Source organism: Salmo salar, chromosome 09 (genome assembly GCF_965601325.2).
Source record: "Salmo salar chromosome 09, fSalSal1, whole genome shotgun sequence".
NCBI classification, from domain to species: domain Eukaryota; kingdom Metazoa; phylum Chordata; class Actinopteri; order Salmoniformes; family Salmonidae; genus Salmo; species Salmo salar.
This window is the reverse complement of record NC_138299.1, coordinates 86,843,758-86,867,009: the sequence shown is the minus strand read 5'-3', so window position 1 is coordinate 86,867,009 and position 23,252 is coordinate 86,843,758. Positions and strand designations below refer to the sequence as shown.

The 23,252-nt window shown below is 44.5% G+C and overlaps 1 protein-coding gene across 3 annotated transcripts; it reads left to right on the top strand.

Annotated features, from left to right (window-relative positions):
• Positions 1–1,676: 1,676 nt before the first annotated feature.
• Positions 1,677–23,188, top strand: pdlim3b (PDZ and LIM domain 3b). 3 transcript variants are annotated; one of them, XM_014212792.3, is made up of 8 exons: positions 1,677–2,008; positions 12,785–12,936; positions 16,073–16,157; positions 16,436–16,623; positions 18,632–18,847; positions 21,106–21,233; positions 21,413–21,524; positions 22,637–23,188. In XM_014212792.3, the coding sequence occupies exons 1-8, from the start codon at positions 1,916–1,918 to the stop codon at positions 22,824–22,826; spliced, it is 1,164 nt and encodes a 387-aa protein (XP_014068267.1). In that variant the 5' UTR covers positions 1,677–1,915; the 3' UTR covers positions 22,827–23,188. The 3 variants fall into 3 exon arrangements, with proteins under 3 accessions (XP_014068267.1, XP_014068269.1, XP_014068268.1); XM_014212793.3 differs by lacking the exon at positions 16,436–16,623 and adding an exon at positions 16,826–16,890 and having other exon boundaries at positions 1,679–2,008; XM_014212794.3 differs by lacking the exon at positions 18,632–18,847.
• Positions 23,189–23,252: the final 64 nt, after the last annotated feature.

The following is a 23,252-nucleotide window of genomic DNA, read 5'->3' as shown; positions in this document are numbered from 1 at the left end:
GTAGCTGCTGGCCCGATCCTCCCAGACTGCCTACTATATAAACAGCCGGTAGCTGCTGGCCCGATCCTCCCAGACTGCCTACTATATAAACAGCCGGTAGCTGCTGGCCCGATCCTCCCAGACTGCCTACTATATAAACAGCCATGATAAATAGAAGGCTCTGACCACACCGTGTCCTCAAGTTTTCCCTGGCGCCTCCATGGCAACTGCAAAAATAAAGCCCCTGGTTCAGCCAGCATTCAGGCCAGGGCAGTCCGAGGTTTCTAGAATTACGATCCTGGACCTCGGGGCAGACAGGCTGCTGTGTTTTCTTTCAGAATGAAGGAATCAGAAGTATTCCCCTGGTGCTGTTCTAAAACAAAGCCAGGGGAGACCTCCTAAAGCCTTTTTAATTGTGTTCCCTTATTTATCGGATGATTTATAAATCCCCAGACAAATCCTCCCAGCTGGTCTCTAGTCAGCGGTGCTGTGCACTATTAGAGGTTGTGCATAATATAATAACATAATGACTCTCAAAGACAGCACTTTATCTTAGAAAGCTACTGACAGTTGTGTGAATGCATCAGAGGTGTGGTCATCCCTGGGAAGAGTGATGAGAGTAAGACTAAAGAATAGAGAGAGAATATAACAGTGAGAAACATACTTTTCTGGTTTCCCAACAGGCCTTTTGAGCTGGGCAAGGAAAGGGCTCTGCGGGTTTCCTCCAGGGCTATAAAAAGAGACTATAAAAAACTGACCCTAACCTTAACCTTGACCTTAACTCTGACCCTAACCCTAACTCTAACCTAATTTTAACAAATTCTGAAATGTAATATCAGTTTGCAGGTCAGGAGTGTTCATATAGCCTTTTCCTTGTGCAATGAAGGCCTGCTCAATCTCAGGGGCTCAACCAAGCTTTAAGTCCCCACCAAATAAGGGGGCAAGTTGTCAAAGCATGCAGGCCAAGTAAAACAGGTGATTTCTGACGGATTGCTTTGGCTCTCTAATGAGACAAGCACAGACTGCACTCAAACTGTAAATGGACTGTTGGACAGAGTGAAAAGTCAGCCTTCTGCATCTGCACAGAAGAACATCTGCTTAAAGCAAGGCCCAGGCAGGCACTCATGAGCCCTGTTGATACCTGGTTCTAACATGCAGCCTATGTCCTAATCTTGTCCACATTCTGATTGTGCCCACATTTTTAGACAAGCGTAGATCATTAAAAGTCACATTGTGATCTGATTGTGATCAGGTCTTATAAGTGTGAACAGACTAGACCAGGTAAAGATCAGGACATGATCAAGCCTGTCTCCTTCCCTTGCAGCGCGTGTCTTGGCAGACAGGTGTTGTGGTACAACTGTTATCAACTCCAGAGCCGGATCTTTCCGTCAGCCACACGGGTCTGGATGCCTGTGTCATCTATGTAATATTTGCCTGCGTCTCTATTTGGGCACTGGTTTGGCCTGCTGACTGATGAGGGTGGGTCATCACACAGGAGTTGTCGAGCCCAACCAACAAGGAGCAGAGAGAAAGGGGGGAATAGAGTGAGAGAGAGATAAAAAGAGAGAGAGAGTAACTGACAGGGTAAGTTCTAGCACTCTGCCTCAGAGGTCCTCAGACAGCCGGATGACTTCACTCTGAGGGCGGGGCATCCTCCTAACATGCCCAGCGGCCTGTTATAAAGGCTCCTGGCCAGAGAGAGGCTGCCAATCAGCTCTGGAAGAGAAGAGGCAGAGCAGTGTGTGTGTGTGTGTGTGAGAGAGAGAGAGAGAGAGAGAGAGAGAGAGAGAGAGAGAGAGAGAGAGAGAGAGAGAGAGAGAGAAAGAAAGAGAAAGAGAAAGAGAAAGAGAGAGTGGGGGGAGAGGCATACTGTAGATTAGCCTACTGCTGCTGTGACTACTGCTCTACCAGAAACAGGGTGACAGCTAGGAAGATAATGCCCCAGAACGTGGTCCTGGATGGGCCAGCCCCCTGGGGCTTCAGGCTTACTGGAGGGAAGGACTTCAACCAGCCCCTGACTATCACCAGGGTGAGTGACCACTGACCCACCTTAAACGTGATTAATACCATTTTAAAATATATTCTAAAATTGACTCGTAGGTGTGATATGGTTACATTTTCTGGTGCCTGTTAAATGCTGAGTGGCAGCATTTTGAACTAACTGTAGACAATGGAGTGATTTCTGACTGAGACAGGCTTACAAAGAGTTACAGTAATCTAGGCTTGAGGAATTAAAAGCATGTATAACTTTCTGTAGATCAGTGACAAATAAAATCTTTAACACAGACCTAAATCTTGAGCTGCATGTAAAGGTTGTCCAGTCCTGCTTTTATTATTATCTATATATAAAGCAAAAGTCAAGTAAGACACAAGGTTTCTGCCCGTAGGCTTTACACTGGTGGACAAATGACCAAGGTTATTTACAGTCCAGGTTCGAGCAAGGTGGGGGTCAAATAAAACAACCTCTGATTTCATATCATTGAGCTGGAAGAAGTTGTCAGACATCCAACATTTGATGTCAGCAAGATACTGGTGAAAGGTTTGCTACGCTAGCTTGATCACTGGGTCTGATTGGCAAATAAAGTGGCATGTCAACTGCATAGCAGTGAAACTGAATTTTATGATTGCGGATGATGTCACCCAGGGGACTCATGTATAGGGAGAAAAGGATGGGCCCAGAATTGACCCCTGAGGGACACCATAGTAAATAAGTGCTGGGGACGATACTGAACCACCCATGGTCACTGAGAAATGTCTGCCACATAGATATGACCTGAACCAGTCGAGGACACTGCCGTAGATTCCCACCCACCTCTCCAGTCTGTCGATGAGAATGTTATGATCAATAGTATCAAACATGACACTGAGATGCAAAAAACTAGGATAGAGAACTAGGATAGAGCATTCACCGGCATCGTCAGCCAACAGAAAGTAATTACTGACTTTCAGGAAAGACGTTTCTGTGCTGTGAAGTGATTTGTTGTTCGTACTCATACCCACCAAATGCTTACAAACAACTTTTTCTAACATCTTGGATAAAAAAGGAAGTTTAGAGATGAGGAGGGGTCTAGATTGGGCTTTTTAAGGAAAGGTTGGACCAGAACAGTTTTAAAATAGGCTGGGAAGGATCCAGAGGTCAGGGAGCTATTTACAATACACAGAATGTTGGGGCCAACAGTATGCATAACTTATTTTAGTAGTGTAGTAGGGACCATGTCCAAGGGGCAGGGGGAGGTCTTCATGTGAGGAACAGTACCAAGGAGGGACTCAAAGGATATTTGGTCAAAGGAGTAACAGGAAGCAGTAGACAGCCTCAGAGTAGTTGCCTCTTGACCAGAAATGCTGGTATGGGGGTGGCTACTGTCAATCTGGGATCTAAAATGTTCTATATTTTCTGTTGAAAAGAATCGTAAAAACTGTTCGCCGAGACCAGGGGATGCAAGCATGTCATTGTTAAGGGGGCCACCAACAACATACTCAATTGTCTTAAACAGAATTTTTGAGTTGTGGCACTTCTCAGAGATCAGGGTAGAGAAATAGTTTGCATCTTTAACAGCAACATTGTAATTTCTCATTAGATCCTTCATCATTGTACATCATAGAACACTTGAAATTTGCATGCCTTCAATTTACATACAGCCTTTCTAAGTTCACTTTTTAAGGCACAACTGTGGTCTTTTAACCAAAGTGAGACTGGCAGACAGTTTATTATTGTTTTTAACTGGTGTCACTGAGTCAAAAGTAGCCTGTGCATTCGGAAAATATTCAGACCCCTTGACGTTTTCCACATTTTGTTACGTTACAGCCTTATTCTAAAATGGATTAAATAAAGAAAAATTCTCAACAATCTACACACAATACCCCATAATGACAAAGCAAAAACTGGTTTTTAGACATTTTTGCAAGTGTATTAAAGATAAATCAGATCCTTTGCTATGAGACTCGAAATTGCACTGATCATCCTTGAGATGTTTCTACAACTTGATTGGAGTCCACCTGTGGTAAATTCAATTGATTGGACACGATTTGGAAAGGCACACAGCTGTCTATATAAAGTCCCACAGTTGACAGTGCACGTCAAAGCAAAAACCAAGCCATGAGGTCGAAGTAATTGTCCGTAGAGCTCCGAGACAGGATTGTGTCGAGGCACAGATATGGGGAAGGGTACCAAAACATTTTTGCAGCATTGAATGCCCAAGAACACAGTGGCCTCCATCATTCTTCAATGGAAGAAGTTTGGAACCACCAAGACTCTTCTTAGCTGGCCGCCCGGCCAAACTGAGCAATCAGGGGAGAAGGGCCTTGGTCAGGGAGGTGAGCAAGAGCCCGATGGTCACTCTGACAGAGCTCCAGAGTTCCTCTGTGGAGATGGAAAACCTTCCAGAAGGACAACCATCTCTGTAGAACTCCACCAATCAGGCCTTTATGGTAGAGTGGCCAAAGGCACCTAAAGACTCTCCCATGAGAAACAAAGATTGTCTGGTCTGATGAAACCAAGATTGAACTCTTTGGCCTGAATTCCAAGCTTCACGTCTGGAGGAAACCTGGCACCATCCCTACGGTGAAGCATGGTGGTGGCAGCATCATGCTGTGGGGATGTTTTTCAGCGGCAGGGACTGGGAGACTTGTCCGGATCGAGGCAAAGGTGAACAGAGCAAAGTACAGAGAGATTCTTTATGGAAACATGCTTCAGAGTGCTCAGGACCTCAGACTGGAGCGAAGTTTCACCTTCCAACAGGACAACAACCCGAAGCACACAGCCAAGACAACCCAGAAGTGGCTTTGGGACAAGTCTCTGAATGTCCTTGAGTGGCCCAGCCAGAGCCCGAACTTGAACCCGATCAAACATCTCTGGAGAGACATGAAAATAGCTATTCAGCAACGCTCCCCATCCAACCTGACAGAGCTTGAGAGGATCTGCAGAGAAGAATGGGAGAAACTCCCCAAATACAGGTGTGCCAAGCTTATAGCATCATACCCAAGAAGATTCGAGGTTGTAATCACTGCCAATGGTGTTTCAACAAAGTACTGAATAAAGGGTCAGAATACTTATGTAAATGTGATATTTCAGTTTTTATTTGTTATAAATTTGCAAAGATATCTGAAACCTGTTTTGCTTTGTCATTATGGTGTATGGTGTATAAATTGATGAGGGAAAAAAACGATTTAATCAATTAAAAAAAAGGCTGTAACGTAACAAAATGTGGAAAAAGTCAAGAGGTCTGAAACTTTCCGAATCCACTGTATGTTATTGAAACTGTTCAGCAAATCAGCGGTATGACGACAAAGACCAGGATCATTAGGAGAGGATATAAAAGCAGTGGTAAATGTATTAGCAGTTGATGATGCGAGAGCGATCGGGGCAGACTTTCATTTAATTTTTTTCTCCTTTTCTTGATATCCAATTGGTAGTTACAGTCTTGTCCCATCGCTGCAACTCCCCTACGGACTCAGGAGAGGAAAAGGTCGAGAGCCATGCGTCCTCCAAAACACGACCCTGCCAAGTAGCACTGCTTCTTGACCCACTGCTCACTTAACCCACAACCCAGCCGCACCAATGTGTCGGAGGAAACACCGTCTCGTTGGCGACCGAAGTCAGCTTGCAGGTGCCCGGCCCACCACAAGGAGTCACTAGAGTGCGATGGGACAAGGAAATCCCGGCCGGCCAACCTCTCCCCTAACCCGGATGACGCTGGGCCAATTGTGCGCCGCCTCATGGGTCTCCCGGTCACGGACAGCTGTGACACAGCCTGGGATCGAACCCGGGTCTGTAGCGATGCAGTGCCTTAGACCGCTGCACCACTCAGGAGGTTAGAGGTGGCAGACATTTTTGGAGAAAGCATTTTAAATACAATAATGAGATGGTCAGAGACAAACACATCAATAGTTTCCAAGTGATCAATATTCAGACCATAGGACAGCAGCAGATCAACACTATGGCCTTGGTAGTGTGTAAGCCCTGTGGTATGTAGCACAACCTTCAAGGATTCTAACTCTCCCCAGCTAGTGCATTCTTTAAATAACTCTGTCATATTTAAACATGACCAAAGCCAGCTGGTCAGAGAAATCCTGCAATGAACAAACTATTAGGTTTATGTTGAGGAGGGCGGTACACTAGAATGTGTAAGGTGAGCTGTTGCGTGTTCAAGCAAACGATAAGACTTTAAAATGAGGAACATTTTATGTACTGTATATGCTTGTCTCTATGAATGACGGCTACCCTCCCCACCATGGCCAAATGGCCTGGATGTCTAGTGAGTCACCATGGAGATCTCCAGTCACACCTGTCACAGCCAGGAGAACATATCTTCTTACCCCTCAGCCCCCTGGAACTCCCCTCGACCCCCAGGAACCCCCCTCGTCCCCCAGGAACCCCCCCCCCCTCATCCCGGGCCCGTAACGAGCTGCTGAAGGAGTAGAGGGGATAGGACTGAAACTCTTAGCAGACTGTTAGTAGTGTAGGACTGAGACTCTTAGCAGACTGTTAGTAGTGAAGGACTGAGACTCTTAGCAGACTGTTAGTAGTGTAGGACTGAGACTCTTAGCAGACTGTTAGTAGTGTAGGACTGAGACTCTTAGCAGACTGTTAGTAGTGTAGGACTGAGACTCTTAGCAGACTGTTAGTAGTGTAGGACTGAGACTCTTAGCAGACTGTTAGTAGTGTAGGACTGAGACTCTTAGCAGACTGTTAGTAGTGTAGGACTGGAAGTGCCTGGGCTGCTTGACCCAAATCCCTTATACAGTGAGGGAAAAAAGTATTTGATCCCCTGCTGATTTTGTACATTTGCCCACTGACAAAGAAATGATCAGTCTATAATTTTAATGGTAGGTTTATTTGAACAGTGAGAGACAGAATAACAACAACAAAAATCCAGAAAAACGCATGTCAAAAATGTTATAAAATTATTAGCATTTTAATGAGGGAAATAAGTATTTGACCCCGCTGCAAAGCATAACTTAGTACTTGGTGGCAAAACCCTTGTTGGCAATCACAGAGGTCAGACGTTTCTTGTAGTTGGCCACCAGGTTTGCACACATCTCAGGAGAGATTTTGTCCCACTCCTCTTTGCAGATCTTCTCCAAGTAATTAAGGTTTTGAGACGGACGTTTGGCAACTCGAACCTTCAGCTCCCTCCACAGATTTTCTATGGGATTAAGGTCTGGAGACTGGCTAGGCCACTCCAGGACCTTAATGTGCTTCTTCTTGAGCCACTCCTTTGTTGCCTTGGCCGTGTGTTTTGGGTCATTGTCATGCTGGAATACCCATCCACGACCCATTTTCAATGCCCTGGCTGAGGGAAGGAGGTTCTCACCCAAGATTTGACGGTACATGGCCCCGTCCATCGTCCCTTTGATGCGGTGAAGTTGTGCTGTCCCCTTAGCAGAAAAATACCCCCAAAGCATAATGTTTCCACCTCCATGTTTGACGGTGGGGATGGTGTTCTTGGGGTCATAGGCAGCATTCCTCCTCCTCCAAACACGGCGAGTTGAGTTGATGCCAAAGAGCTCCATTTTGGTCTCATCTGACCACAACACTTTCACCCAGTTGTCCTCTGAATCATTCAGATGTTCATTGGCAAACTTCAGATGGGCATGTATATGTGCTTTCTTGAGCAGGGGGACCTTGCGGACCCTGCAGGATTTCAGTCCTTCACGGCGTAGTGTGTTACCAATTGTTTTCTTGGTGACTATGGTCCCAGCTGCCTTGAGATCATTGACAAGATCCTCCCGTGTAGTTCTGGGCTGATTCCTCACCGTTCTCATGATCATTGCAACTCCACGAGGTGAGATCTTTCATGGAGCCCCAGGCCGAGGGAGATTGACAGTTCTTTTGTGTTTCTTCCATTTGCGAATAATCACACCAACTGTTGTCACCTTCTCACCAAGCTGCTTGGTGATGGTCTTGTAGCCCATTCCAGCCTTGTGTAGGTCTACAATCTTGTCCCTGACATCCTTCGAGAGCTCTTTGGTCTTGGCCATGGTGGAGAGTTTGGAATCTGATTGATTGATTGCTTTTGTGGACAGGTGTCTTTTATACAGGTAACAAGCTGAGATTAGGAGCACTCCCTTTAAGAGTGTGCTCCTAATCTCAGCTCGTTACCTGTATAAAAGACACCTGGGAGCCAGAAATCTTTCTGATTGAGAGGGGGTCAAATACTTATTTCCCTCATTAAAATGCAAATCAATGTATAACATTTTTGACATGCGTTGGTCTGGATTTTTTTGTGTTATTCTGTCTCTCACTGTTCAAATAAACCTACCATTAAAATTATAGACTGATCATTTCTTTGTCAGTGGGCAAATGTACAAAATCAGCAGGTGATCAAATACTTTTTTCCCTCACTGTAGTGTACTATTTTAGACCATGCACTGTGTAGGGGATAGGGTACCATTTAGGACACAAATGTGTAGAGGCTGACTAGAGCTAGGATGGGGATGTTACAGGTTTACTTAAGAGTCATGCAGCAAGACTTGGTGAATACTTGTCAGGAATGGTGCTAATGGTATATAATGTAACCCAGCATTGTAACCCAGAGTAATTGGGACCAATGAAAAGCTGGTTATTTTTCATTCCTCCCTTCAAGTTCATGTCCTTATTACTTAACTGTGATCCAATGCTACTTCTTGGAGGTTTTGAATGATCATTAGCTGGATAACGTTAACATTAACTATGGGCTAGAAGAGAGCAGTCCAGAGTTAGAGACAGATATGACCCAAAATGACACAGGTTCCTGCTAACCAGCCTGATTTTGCTCCACATCGCTCTGATTAAGACCAGAACCTACATTCTGATTAAAGCCAGAACCTAAATTCTGATTAAGACTAGAACCTAAATTCGGATTAAGACCAGAACCTATATTCTGATTAAGACCAGAACCTAAATTCTGATTAAGAGCAGAACCTAAATTCTGATTAAGACCACAACTTAAATCCCTTTAAGACCAGAACCTACTTTCTAATTAAGACCAAAACCAAGCAGAAAGCATACCCATGCCATAGTCAGGGTCTGGGAATACAATAGTGATCTACACTTTAGGCCCAATGTGTCTTATCATAACCATGGTTATTTCAGTGATGCCTAATTGTTTCCTCTGCTGATTAGGTTTGTGACGTCTATCCAACAACAACATTCTGCAATGTTACTGCTCAAATCCCAGCTGTTATTCCATTAAAACCAACCACCCAACAATCTTGGTGTATTGCTCATACAAAAATAACTGATAAGCAATGGAAGACCATGGTTATATACTATTGATATACGTCCCAAATGGCACCCTATTCCTTTTATAGTGTACTAGTTTTGACCAGAGCCCATAGGGATTAGTGTTATAATATGAGTCCCATCTGTCTGAAAAGGATTGGTCATAAGGTGCCGGGAATTGGCTGGTAGTGATATCTTCATGTGGGTAGCATGTCCTTACTTGTGCAGTGCTCTTCTCTGAGAGGTGCCTCTGGGTCTATATGGCATGTTTTTCACAACGTTGTCAAAGCCATTACTGATGATGCCTACGTCTAAACAGGAAACAGGTGTTCCAGTATGTGACTAAACTGCAAACAGTCTGCTTCTGCTTGTACTGTATGCCAGTCTGCTTTTATCTTGTAACAATGCGTGGTTATGGCTGCTATCTAATTGTGTTCTGTATGTATATAGGTTTTAATAGAATGAGTGTTTATGTGATTTCATGAGGATGTGTATTAGTATGGAACTGAGACTGTGTGTGTGGCTGACGTATTTTAAGCCCCTCCCTCCCAAATGGCTCTTACTTCCTGTCCTGTCATGCAGAGGTGTCATGGTGGTTCCTCTGTGTGAGAGGTGTCATGGCAGTTCCTCTGTGTGAGAGGTGTCATGGCAGTTCCTCTGTGTGAGAGGTGTCATGGTGGTTCCTCTGTGTGAGAGGTGTCATGGTGGTTCCTCTGTGTGAGAGGTGTCATGGTGGTTCCTCTGTGTGAGAGGTGTCATGGCAGTTCCTCTGTGTGAGAGGTGTCATGGCAGTTCCTCTGTATGAGAGGTGTCATGGTGGTGTGGTTCCTCTGTATGAGAGGTGTCATGGTGGTTCCTCTGTGTGAGAGGTGTCATGGTGGTTACTCTGTATGAGAGGTGTCATGGTGGTTCCTCTGTATGAGAGGTGTCATGGTGGTTCCTCTGTGTGAGAGGTGTCATGGTGGTTCCTCTGTGTGAGAGGTGTCATGGCAGTTCCTCTGTGTGAGAGGTGTCATGGCAGTTCCTCTGTGTGAGAGGTGTCATGGTGGTTACTCTGTATGAGAGGTGTCATGGTGGTTCCTCTGTGTGAGAGGTGTCATGGTGGTTCCTCTGTATGAGAGGTGTCATGGTGGTTCCTCTGTATGAGAGGTGTCATGGTGGTGTGGTTCCTCTGTGTGAGAGGTGTCATGGTGGTGTGGTTCCTCTGTGTGAGAGGTGTCATGGTGGTTCCTCTGTGTGAGAGGTGTCATGGTGGTTCCTCTGTATGAGAGGTGTCATGGTGGTGTGGTTCCTCTGTGTGAGAGGTGTCATGGTGGTGTGGTTCCTCTGTGTGAGAGGTGTCATGGTGGTTCCTCTGTATGAGAGGTGTCATGGTGGTTCCTCTGTGTGAGAGGTGTCATGGTGGTGTGGTTCCTCTGTGTGAGAGGTGTCATGGCAGTTCCTCTGTGTGAGAGGTGTCATGGCAGTTCCTCTGTATGAGAGGTGTCATGGCAGTTCCTCTGTGTGAGAGGTGTCATGGTGGTTCCTCTGTGTGAGAGGTGTCATGGTGGTGTGGTTCCTCTGTGTGAGAGGTGTCATGGTGGTGTGGTTCCTCTGTGTGAGAGGCGTCATGGTGGTGTGGTTCCTCTGTGTGAGAGGTGTCATGGTGGTGTGGTTCCTCTGTGTGAGAGGTGTCATGGTGGTGTGGTTCCTCTGTGTGAGAGGCGTCATGGTGGTTCCTCTGTATGAGAGGTGTCATGGTGGTTCCTCTGTGTGAGAGGCGTCATGGTGGTGTGGTTCCTCTGTGTGAGAGGCGTCATGGTGGTGTGGTTCCTCTGTGTGAGAGGTGTCATGGTGGTTCCTCTGTGTGAGAGGCGTCATGGTGGTGTGGTTCCTCTGTGTGAGAGGCGTCATGGTGGTGTGGTTCCTCTGTGTGAGAGGCGTCATGGTGGTGTGGTTCCTCTGTGTGAGAGGTGTCATGGTGGTGTGGTTCCTCTGTGTGAGAGGTGTCATGGTGGTGTGGTTCCTCTGTGTGAGAGGTGTCATGGCAGTTCCTCTGTGTGAGAGGTGTCATGGTGGTTCCTCTGTATGAGAGGTGTAAACAGGTACTGAGCACCAAGACACAGACTGACTTTGTTCTTCCATTCAAAACAAACATTAACAATTCACCATGTGCCTGCCAGAGTGGTGCCATGGGAAACATCTGATCTGCATTCATTGTGCCCGTTATAAATCCAGTAGGGGCCATTCTCTCAGCAATCATCTCTGATTGGTTCTCACTCAGTAACTCCAGATGTCTGTTAGAGACAACAGAGTTGTATGAAACCACAAACAGACAACAGTCTGCCGTATGTGACCTGATATTGAGGACATGGCTACTGATACCATACAGTATAACATACCAAAGAAGTTCATGTACTGTATTTGGTTTATACAGGTTAGAGTTAGGACTTGTACACCACGTTGAAATGAGGAGTAATATGAAACAGGAACGTAAAGGAGGCAGCTGTTATCAAGTTGTTTCCCTCGTAGAAGATATATGATACAGGCAGCGTAACGCAACAGAGCCATAATGAATCATCCAGCCATAAATAGCCAGATAGATTACCCCAGTTTGCATTAATCTGCCTTTTCAACAGAACAACAGGGGAGGAAAAGTAGTGAGAGAAGGGGGGGTAAGTGTGGGCAGGTGGAGAGACCCAGGCATGGTGAAGGGTTGAGATAAGAACCTGGAGGCAGAGAGGTGAGGTGACTACCTCTGGAATAACACTGACCAGGTAGGAGAGAAGCAAGGGGATGATGTCAGGTCCCATTAGAGGCAGATAGAGGGAGTAGAGAAGGGGGATGGGGGAGAGAGAGAGAGAGAGTGAGGGGGGAGAGAAGAGTGGAGAGAGAGGGGGGGAGAGGGCGGAGAAGAGTGGAGAGAAAGAGGGGGGAGAGAAGAGTGGAGAGAGAGAGGGGGGAGAAGAGTGGAGAGAGAGAGAGGAGGGGGAGAGGCGGGAGAAGAGTGGAGAGAGAGAGGGGGGAGAGAAGAGTGGAGAGAGAGAGGGGGGAGAGGGTGAGGGTGAGAAGAGTGGAGAGAGAGAGAGAGGGGGGAGAAGAGTGAAGAGAGAAGAGAGAGAGGGGGGAGAGGGTGAGGGTGAGAAGAGTGGAGAGAGAGAGGGGGGGAGAAGAGTGAAGAGAGAAGAGAGAGGGGGGGAGAGGGAGGAGAGGGGGGAGAAGAGTGGAGAGAGAGAGAGGGGGGAGAGGGGGGAGAAGAGTGGAGAGAGAGAGAGGGGGAGAGAAGAGTGGAGAGAGGGGGGGGGGGTGAGAAGGGGAGGGTTCTAGGCTTGGAGACAGAATGGATGCCTAAGCAGTTAGGTCAGCAGGCTGTCAATAGTGTAATCCCCTATCCCATGTACTGTAGTCTGGCACCACACAGTGATGGACAGATCATCTACACGGCTTTATTTATAGGGCATGTAAAACACAGAATGGACTCCTATTCACACTCTGGGTGTAGCCATTATGTTGAAACAGCCAGTGTACTGCAATGTCTACCAACCACTGTGCTTCCACGTCACTTCTCCCACACATTTGTGCCCCGTTAGAACTGTTCAAACTGAAGTGGTACTTGGTTTCTAGGTGACGCCGGGCAGCAAAGCCTCGCTGGCCAACCTGTGCCCCGGTGACATCATCCTGGCCATAGAGGGTGTGAGTACAGAGTGCATGACTCACGGCGAGGCCCAGAACAAGATCAAAGACCCTGCCTCCCAGCTCGGCCTCAAGATTGAGAGGTAGGTGAGCAAGCAGAATGACTGGTCTGTGTCCCAAATGGCACCCTATTTCCTTTGTAATGACCTACTTTGGGCCCTGGTCAAAATAGGGCCCTGGTCAAAAGTAGTGTACTATATAGGGAATAGGGTGTATTTGGGATGCACACTGGTAATAAGATGATAACACAAGTACAAGGACACCAGCCATCTATGGTCAACTTTTCTTTACAGTAGTGTACTCATGAAAGATAGATAGTTATGAACTGGGTGGTTCGAGCCCTGTTTGCTGATTGGCTGAAAGCTGTGGTATACCACAGGTATGACAAAAATTTATTTTTACTGCTCTAATTAAGTTGGTAACCAGTTTATAATAGCAATAAGGCACCTCTGGGGTTTGTGATATATGGCCAATATACCACGGCTAAGGGCTGTGTCCTAGCACTCCCCGTTGCGTCGTGCCCAAGAACAGCACTTAGCCGTGGTATATTGGCCATATACCACACCACCTCGGGCCTTATTGCTTAAATACACACCACACAATGTTGAATACTCTAGCAGTCATGACATTTAAATACACACCACACAATGTTGAACACTCTAGCAGTCATGACATTTAAATACACACCACACAATGTTGAATACTCTAGCAGTCATGACATTTAAATACACACCACACAATGTTGAATACTCTAGCAGTCATGACATTTAAATACACACCACACAATGTTGAACACTCTAGCAGTTATGACATTTAAATACACACCACACAATGTTGAATACTCTAGCAGTCATGACATTTAAATACACACCACACAATGTTGAACACTCTAGCAGTTATGACATTTAAATACACACCACACAATGTTGAACACTCTAGCAGTCATGACATTTAAATACACACCACACAATGTTGAACACTCTAGCAGTCATGACATTTAAATACACACCACACAATGTTGAACACTCTAGCAGTCATGACATTTAAATACACACCACACAATGTTGAACACTCTAGCAGTCATGACATTTAAATACACACCACACAATGTTGAACACTCTAGCAGTCATGACATTTAAATACACACCACACAATGTTGAACACTCTAGCAGTCATGACATTTAAATACACACCACACAATGTTGAACACTCTAGCAGTCATGACATTTAAATACACACCACACAATGTTGAACACTCTAGCAGTCATGACATTTAAATACACACCACACAATGTTGAACACTCTAGCAGTCATGACATTTAAATACACACCACACAATGTTGAACACTCTAGCAGTCATGACATTTAAATACACACCACACAATGTTGAACACTCTAGCAGTCATGACATTTAAATACACACCACACAATGTTGAACACTCTAGCAGTCATGACATTTAAATACACACCACACAATGTTGAACACTCTAGCAGTCATGACATTTAAATACACACCACACAATGTTGAACACTCTAGCAGTTATGACATTTAAATACACACCACACAATGTTGAACACTCTAGCAGTCATGACATTTAAATACACACCACACAATGTTGAACACTCTAGCAGTCATGACATTTAAATACACACCACACAATGTTGAACACTCTAGCAGTCATGACATTTAAATACACACCACACAATGTTGAACACTCTAGCAGTCATGACATTTAAATACACACCACACAATGTTGAATACTCTAGCAGTTATGACATTTAAATACACACCACACAATGTTGAACACTCTAGCAGTCATGACATTTAAATACACACCACACAATGTTGAACACTCTAGCAGTTATGACATTTAAATACACACCACACAATGTTGAACACTCTAGCAGTCATGACATTTAAATACACACCACACAATGTTGAACACTCTAGCAGTCATGACATTTAAATACACACCACACAATGTTGAACACTCTAGCAGTCATGACATTTAAATACACACCACACAATGTTGAATACTCTAGCAGTCATGACATTTAAATACACACCACACAATGTTGAACACTCTAGCAGTCATGACATTTAAATACACACCACACAATGTTGAACACTCTAGCAGTCATGACATTTAAATACACACCACACAATGTTGAACACTCTAGCAGTCATGACATTTAAATACACACCACACAATGTTGAACACTCTAGCAGTCATGACATTTAAATACACACCACACAATGTTGAACACTCTAGCAGTCATGACATTTAAATACACACCACACAATGTTGAATACTCTAGCAGTTATGACATTTAAATACACACCACACAATGTTGAACACTCTAGCAGTCATGACATTTAAATACACACCACACAATGTTGAACACTCTAGCAGTTATGACATTTAAATACACACCACACAATGTTGAACACTCTAGCAGTCATGACATTTAAATACACACCACACAATGTTGAACACTCTAGCAGTCATGACATGTTCTTCCTTTCAAGCTTTTTTATCAGGATCCCCATTACCAGTCGCCGATAGATACAGTTAGTCTTACTTCCCACATATAACGAAAAATACATTACAGACTTTACAATTTACATACATTTAAAAACTTGAACATGTAGTGTGTGTGCATCTATCAGTTACACATACTTGTCAGTACATACACACAACAAGTTAACAGAAATAAAAAGGAAATCAAAGCACGTTTTATTTGTCACATACGCTGAATGCAACGGGTGTGGACCTTACCATGAAATGATTGCTTGCGAGCCCTTCCCAATGATGCAAAGTTTTTTAAAAGTTACAAAAATAGTAAGTCAAGGGGAAACATTGACTGTCTCTCTGTGGCTGAGCTATAGTGAACTTGCTAGGCCTTTATGAGTGGTTGCCGGGTGCACGGCGCTCAGTCAAAATGCCAGGGCTGCATTCCATCTCTTTGATTCATAACCTCATGAAACTGTTTGAGAGTCTTGCGTGGGGTCAGAGATGCTCGCGTGGGGTCAGAGATGCTCGAGACGCTGATGTAAATTACGAGTGCAGCAAGGGCATGGTTGGGTCAAAATGCTAAGCAGCTGGCCTGTCTGGCTACAGTTTGATCTGGATTTATTATTTAATGGCAGGAAGGAAGGAAGGCTGCTGTATATCAGGGTTTGACTGACCGTGGACTCTTTCTCTGTCTATCTTGCAGGCCTGAGACCAAACTGTGGTCACCCCAAGTCACAGAAGATGGGAAAGCAAACCCATTCAAGCTCAATTTAGAGGCAGAACAGCAAGTAAGTAGCCGAAGGCATAAATGGTTTTAGGTTAAGGACTACATTCCGATTCACATCAATCCCTCTCCTGGTGTTTGTGTGGTTGTGTACAGTTACGGTATAGCTGGTATTCAATTAAATTGAATTAAATTGTCCCCTTCAGGCAATTCTAGGGTTATAGTGGTTCTTCAGACACATACTGTGTAGCTTGTATAGCTTTGACCACTGCATGCAGTGTGTGTACTGTGTAGCTTGTATAGCTGCATGCAGTGTGTGTCTCTGTCTGGCTCCACATGTAGGAGTTGAAACCTATCGGTACAGGTCACAACCGACGCGCCCAGCCCTTCATGGCTGCGGCCACCATAGACAACGGTCGCCAGGTGGTGAGTTCCTCCTACAACACCCCCATAGGCCTCTACTCCTCAGGCAACATCCAGGACGCCCTGCACAGACAGCTCCCAGGCCTTGTTCACGATAAGCATGAGGGGTGAGTAAGTGCCAGCCTGGTGTAAGTGCCAGCCTTCCTGATGCCTCGTGGACCCCACCTCTCCCCTCCTCCACCTGGTGTCACTAAACCTGCCTCTTGCTTCTCTTCTCCCCCCTGGCTGCTCCTCTCTCCTCTCTCACTCTATAACCTCAGAGCGCCTCTCTAACTCCTCCTCTGCCTCATCCTCTTCTGTCTTTTACAGGACCTGGGCTACTTTGAACACAAGTTTAACGTCAGGCCAAAGCTCTTCTTACCTGCAGGCCAAAGGTCACTAGTTTCAACATCTCCCTACTGATGCAGTAATACAGTAATACTAGTTTCAACATCTCCCTACTGATGCAGTAATACAGTAATACTAGTTTCAACATCTCCCTACTGACGTAGTAATACAGTAATACTAGTTTCAACATCTCCCTACTGACGTAGTAATACAGTAATACTAGTTTCAACATCTCCCTACTGACGTAGTAATACAGTAATACTAGTTTCAACATCTCCCTACTGATGCAGTAATACTAGTTTCAACATCTCCCTACTGATGCAGTAATACAGTAATACTAGTTTCAACATCTCCCTACTGATGCAGTAATACAGTAATACTAGTTTCAACATCTCCCTACTGATGCAGTAATACAGTAATACTAGTTTCAACATCTCCCTACTGACGTAGTAATACAGTAATACTAGTTTCAACATCTCCCTACTGATGCAGTAATACAGTAATACTAGTTTCAACATCTCCCTACTGATGTAGTAATACAGTAATACTAGTTTCAACATCTCCCTACTGATGCAGTAATACAGTAATACTAGTTTCAACATCTCCCTACTGACGTAATAATACAGTAATACTAGTTTCAACATCTCCATACTGATGCAGTAATACAGTAATACTAGTTTCAACATCTCCCTACTGACGTAGTAATACAGTAATACTAGTTTCAACATCTCCCTACTGACGTAGTAATACAGTAATACTAGTTTCAACATCTCCCTACTGATGCAGTAATATAGTAATACTAGTTTCAACATCTCCCTACTGACGTAGTAATAAAGTAATACTAGTTTCAACATCTCCCTACTGATGCAGTAATACTAGTTTCAACATCTCCCTACTGATGCAGTAATACAGTAATACTAGTTTCAACATCTCCCTACTGATGCAGTAATACTAGTTTCAACATCTCCCTACTGATGCAGTAATACAGTAATACTAGTTTCAACATCTCCCTACTGACGTAGTAATACAGTAATACTAGTTTCAACATCTCCCTACTGATGCAGTAATACAGTAATACTAGTTTCAACATCTCCCTACTGATGTAGTAATACAGTAATACTAGTTTTAACATCTCCCTACTGATGCAGTAATACAGTAATACTAGTTTCAACATCTCCCTACTGACGTAATAATACAGTAATACTAGTTTCAACATCTCCTTACTGATGCAGTAATAAAGTAATACTAGTTTCAACATCTCCCTACTGATGCAGTAATACAGTAATACTAGTTTCAACATCTCCCTACTGACGTAGTAATACAGTAATACTAGTTTCAACATCTCCTTACTGATGCAGTAATAAAGTAATACTAGTTTCAACATCTCCTTACTGATGCAGTAATACAGTAATACTAGTTTCAACATCTCCCTACTGACGTAGTAATACAGTAATACTAGTTTCAACATCTCCCTACTGACGCAGTAATACAGTAATACTAGTTTCAACATCTCCTTACTGATGCAGTAATACAGTAATACTAGTTTCAACATCTCCCTACTGACGTAGTAATACAGTAATACTAGTTTCAACATCTCCTTACTGATGCAGTATTACCATAATCAGTTTTATTCAGTCACAGAGTTAATGATCTCATACTTACTGATTGGAATATTTCCATATAGCTGCAATAACTCATCTTCCATCTTTCCTGTCTCTTTCATGTGTTGTGGTGTCTCTTCTTCCCTGCCCTACCTCTGGCTTTGCAATCACTGACCACCGCCCTCAGCAAGTACCCTCCTCAAGGCCTGATGGGAAATGGCCATCAGATGGTGGTCACCCTCGCCACCCCTGACCCTCCCCTGTCTGCTAACTCCAGCACAAACCAACCCCTGGCCCCCAGTGCTCAGTATAACTCCCCCATTAACCTGTACTCTGAGGCCAATGTCTCAGCCGCTCAGCAGCTAGCTCAGATCACATCACTAGAGGAACAGGTCCCTCTAAGGTAATCATAGGTGTGTGTGTGTGTGTGTGTGTGTGTGTGTGTGTGTGTGTGTGTGTGTGTGTGTGTGTGTGTGTGTGTGTGTGTGTGTGTGTGTGTGTGTGTGTGTGTGTGTGTGTGTGTGTGTGTGTGTGTGTGTTATTCCTTAGTTACAAATTTAACAACCTCTGCTTACATTTCCAGAACATTACAGTACCAGTCAAAAGTTTGGACACGCCTACTCATTCAAGGGTTTTTCTTTATTTTTACTATATTCTACATTGTAGAATAATAGTGAAGACAATATAACTATGAAATAACACATATGGAAAGTGTTAAACAAATCAAAATATATTTTAGATTTTAGATTCTTCAAAGTAGCCACTCTTGGCCTTGATGACAGCTTTGCACACTCTTGGCATTCTCTCAACCAACTTCATGAGTTAGTCACCTGGAATGCATTTCAATTAATAGGTGTGCCTTGTTAAAAGTTAATTTGAGGAATTTCTTTCCTTCTTAACGTGTTTGAGCCAATCAGTTGTGTAGTGACAAGGTAGGGGTGGTATACAGAAGACAGCCCTATTTGGTAAAGGACCAAGTACATATTATGGCAAGAACAGCTCAAATAAACAGAGAGAAGCGACAGTCCATCATTACTTTAAGACATGGTCAGTCAATTTCGAAAATTTCAAGAACTTTGAAAGTTTCTTCAAGTGCAGTTGCAAAAACCATCAAGCGCTATGATGAAACTGGCTCTCATGAGGACCGCCACAAGAAAAGAAGACCCAGAGTTACCTCTGCTGCAAAGGATAGGTTCATTAGAGTTGCCAGCCTCAGGAATCGCAGCCCAAATAAATGCTTCACAGAGTTTATGTAACAGACACATCTCAACATCAACTGTTCAGAGGAGACTGTGTGAATCAGGCCTTCATGGTCAAATTGCTGCAAAGAAACCACTACTAAAGGACACCAATAAGAAGAAGAGACTTGATTTGGCATAGAAACACGAGCAATGGACATTGGTCTGAGGAGTCCAAATTTAAGATTTTTGGTTCCAACCGTTGTGTCTTTGTGAGACGCAGAGTAGGTGAACAGATGACCTCCGCATGTGTGGTTCCCACTGTGAAGCATGGAGGAGGAGGTGTGATGGTGTGGGGGTGCTTTGCTGGTGACAATGTCTGTGATTTATTTAGAATTCAAGGCAGACTTAACTAGCATGGCCACCACAGCATTCTGCAGCGATACGCAATCCCATCTGGTTTGCGCTTAGTGGAATCATCATTTGTTTTTCAAAAAGACAATGATCCAACACACCTTCGGGCTGTGTAAGGGTTATTTGACCAAGAAGGAGAGTGATGGAGTGCTGCATCAGATGACCTGGCCTCCACAATCACCCAACATCAACCTATAAGGACTCAGGGCCAGACCCAGATGCAGACACGGAAGGATGTTGGTTTGAGCGTTTGATATTTATTAGTTCCAAAAGGGGTAGGCAAGAGAATAGTCGTGGACAGGAAAAAGGTCAAAACCAGATCAGAGTCCAGGAGGTACAGAGTGGCAGGCAGGCTCGAGGTCAGGGCAGGCAGACTGGTCAGGCAGGCGGGTACAAAGTCCAGAAAACAGGCAAGGGTCAAAACCGGGAGGACTAGCAAAAGAGAGAATAGCAAAAGCAGGCACATGGGAAAAACACACTGGTTGACTTGAAACAGACAAGACAAACTGCCACAGAGAGACAGGAAACACAGGGATAAATACACTGCGGAAAATAAGCAACACCTGGGGAGGGGGGGGGGGGGGTGGAGACAATCACAAGGACAGGTGAAACAGATCAGGGTGTGACACAACCCAATTGAGAGGGTTTGGGATGAGTTGGACCGCAGATTGAAGGAAAAGCAGCCAACAAGTGCTCAGCATATGTGGGAACTCCTTCAAGACTGTTGGAAAAGCATTCCAGGTTGAAGCTGGTTGAAGCATGCAAAAGTGTGCAAAGCTGTCATCAAGGCAAAGGGTGGCTACTTTTAAGAATCTAAATTATAAAATATATTTTGATTTGTTTAACACTTTTTGGGTTACTACATGAGTCCATATGTGTTATTTCATAGTTTTGATGTCTTCACTATTATTCTACAATGTAGAAAATAGTAAAAATAAATAAAAATCCTTGAATGAGTAGGTGTGTCCAAACTTTTGACTGCTACTGTATATTACGGTGAAGGCCAGAGGAATTCCAGAAAAAGGTACCATGTGATAAAATCCTATCTTCTCTCCCTCTTGCATCCTAGTGGTAAGACACTGTCCTCCATCAAGGAGTCTCATGTGTACCGGATGCTCCAGGATGACCAGGATAGGCCACATGGACCACGTCAGTCAGGCTCCTTTAAGGCTCTGCAGGAACACGTGGAGACTGATGGTGAGCTAAATCCAAGCATACAGATTACTTATCCATTCTGACGGCACTTAATAACAAAGTACACATGTAATTATTTATTGATAAAAGGTAGAATGAGCAGGGTTGGGTAGAAACGGATTACACGTAGCAGGGATTGTCACCTTAACCCAAAAGTAAACCAATGTTTTGTGCATTAATAGGAGCAAAGCCGCTGATTACTAAAAGTGTAAGAGCTCCAGTGACAAAGCTTCCTACACCGGCGGGATCGCTACAGAAACTACCCCTCTGTGACAAGTGTGGAAACGGCATAGTGTGAGTACCCACTACCCAGGCTGACAGGAAATAAGGCACTGGAGTGTCCTCTCCCAATGACTCATCTGATCCTGCCCTCGCCCAATGACCCGTCTGATCCTGCCATCGCCCAATGACCTGTCTGATCCTACCCTCTTCATGTTCCGGATAATGACTAAACCAAAAAGAATGTATTAATAAACCACGAAGGACCTCCGCTACATTATACACATGTGAACAGGGAGGTAATGAGAAACCATGGCAGGAATGTTTTTGCGGTGAGGAAACACAAGATGACAGCGTCTACCTTGCCAGATCTGTCCTCTCTCATCTTTTGGTTTTGGGGGATGAAAGTAAGAAGTACATGAAAGGGATGAGTAAGGGAATATACCTGCCTCTGATACTTTTGATGTGGTGGGGCACATCTGCTGTTGCATAAGACCAAGGTCTAAGTGAGGTATGGTTAGAGCTATGGTGGTTTTGGATCCATAAATCTATCTGGATGGCAAAGTATAACCTCCTGCCTTGGCTAATTGCACACAGCGCGTAATAACAATAATTCAGAGCATTGGGAGGAAGTGTCTGGTAGACAAGATTAGGCAAAGTAAGACAGTCAACTCTCTTGTCCCCTGCTCCCACAGTAAGACAGTCAACTCTCTCGTCCCCTGTTCCCACAGTAAGACAGTCGACACTCTTGTCTTCTGCTCCCACAGTAAGACAGTCAACTCTCTCTTGTCCCCTGCTCCCACAGTAAGACAGTCAACTCTCGCTTGTCCCCTGTTCCCACAGTAAGACAGTCAACTCTCTTGTCCCCTGCCCCCACAGTTAGACAGTCAACTCTCTTGTCCCCTGCCCCCACAGTTAGACAGTCAACTCTCTTGTCCCCTGCTCTTCTGCTCCTAAAGTAAGACAGTCTTCTATCTCTTATCCCCTGCTCCCAAAGTAAGACAGTCAACTCTCTCTTGTCCCCTGCCCCCACAGTTAGACAGTCAACTCTCTTATCCCCTGCTCCCACAGTAAGACAGTCAACTCTCTCTTGTCCCCTGCTCTTCTGCTCCTAAAGTAAGACAGTCTTCTATCTCTTATCCCCTGCTCCCAAAGTAAGACAGTCAACTCTCTCTTGTCCCCTGCAGAGGCACAGTGGTGAAGGCCAGAGAAAAGTTCCGCCACCCTGGATGTTTCGTGTGCTCCGACTGCAAAGTCAACCTGAAGCAGAGGGGCTACTTCTTTGTGGAGGGGCAGCTGTACTGCGAGACCCACGCTCGCGCCCGGACGATACCTCCAGAGGGACACGATGTCATCACCGTTTACCCCACGGCTTGAGACCAGTGGACCGAGACATGCACAGACCTGTCCAAATGGAGCAAGAACTGTAACTTGCCACTCCCCTTCTCATACAGAATATTTCAGGACAAAATACATGATATATGGTTCCACAAGCTGCACAGTGGATAAGCCATACTGCAGTGGCGTTCATCAAATTAACACCCTGAACTGAACATATCAATATCTGTGGACATTATGTTGCAATTGGGAATTTGCTTATCACCGTCAAAAATGCAACCATTTATCTTTTTAAAAAGGAATATGTTTGTTATGCCTTGTGAATACCAACTGTGCCTTGTGATTTAAAGGTTTTCTGAATATGTTACCATTGGTAATAAAAAAAGAAGGCGTATTATCTTGTTTGTGTCATGTCCTCTATTATTACCACGTTCAAGATCGTCTGCATTGAACTACACTGTAAAA

Coding starts and splice junctions, on each gene's coding strand:
- pdlim3b (XM_014212792.3), top strand. CDS start 1,916: ATGCCCCAGAACGTGGTCCTGGATGGGCCAGCCCCCTGGGGCTTCAGG. Junction 18,848..21,105: donor GAGGAACAGGTCCCTCTAAG/GTAATCATAGGT, acceptor CTTGCATCCTAG/TGGTAAGACACTGTCCTCCA. Junction 21,525..22,636: donor AAGTGTGGAAACGGCATAGT/GTGAGTACCCAC, acceptor TGTCCCCTGCAG/AGGCACAGTGGTGAAGGCCA.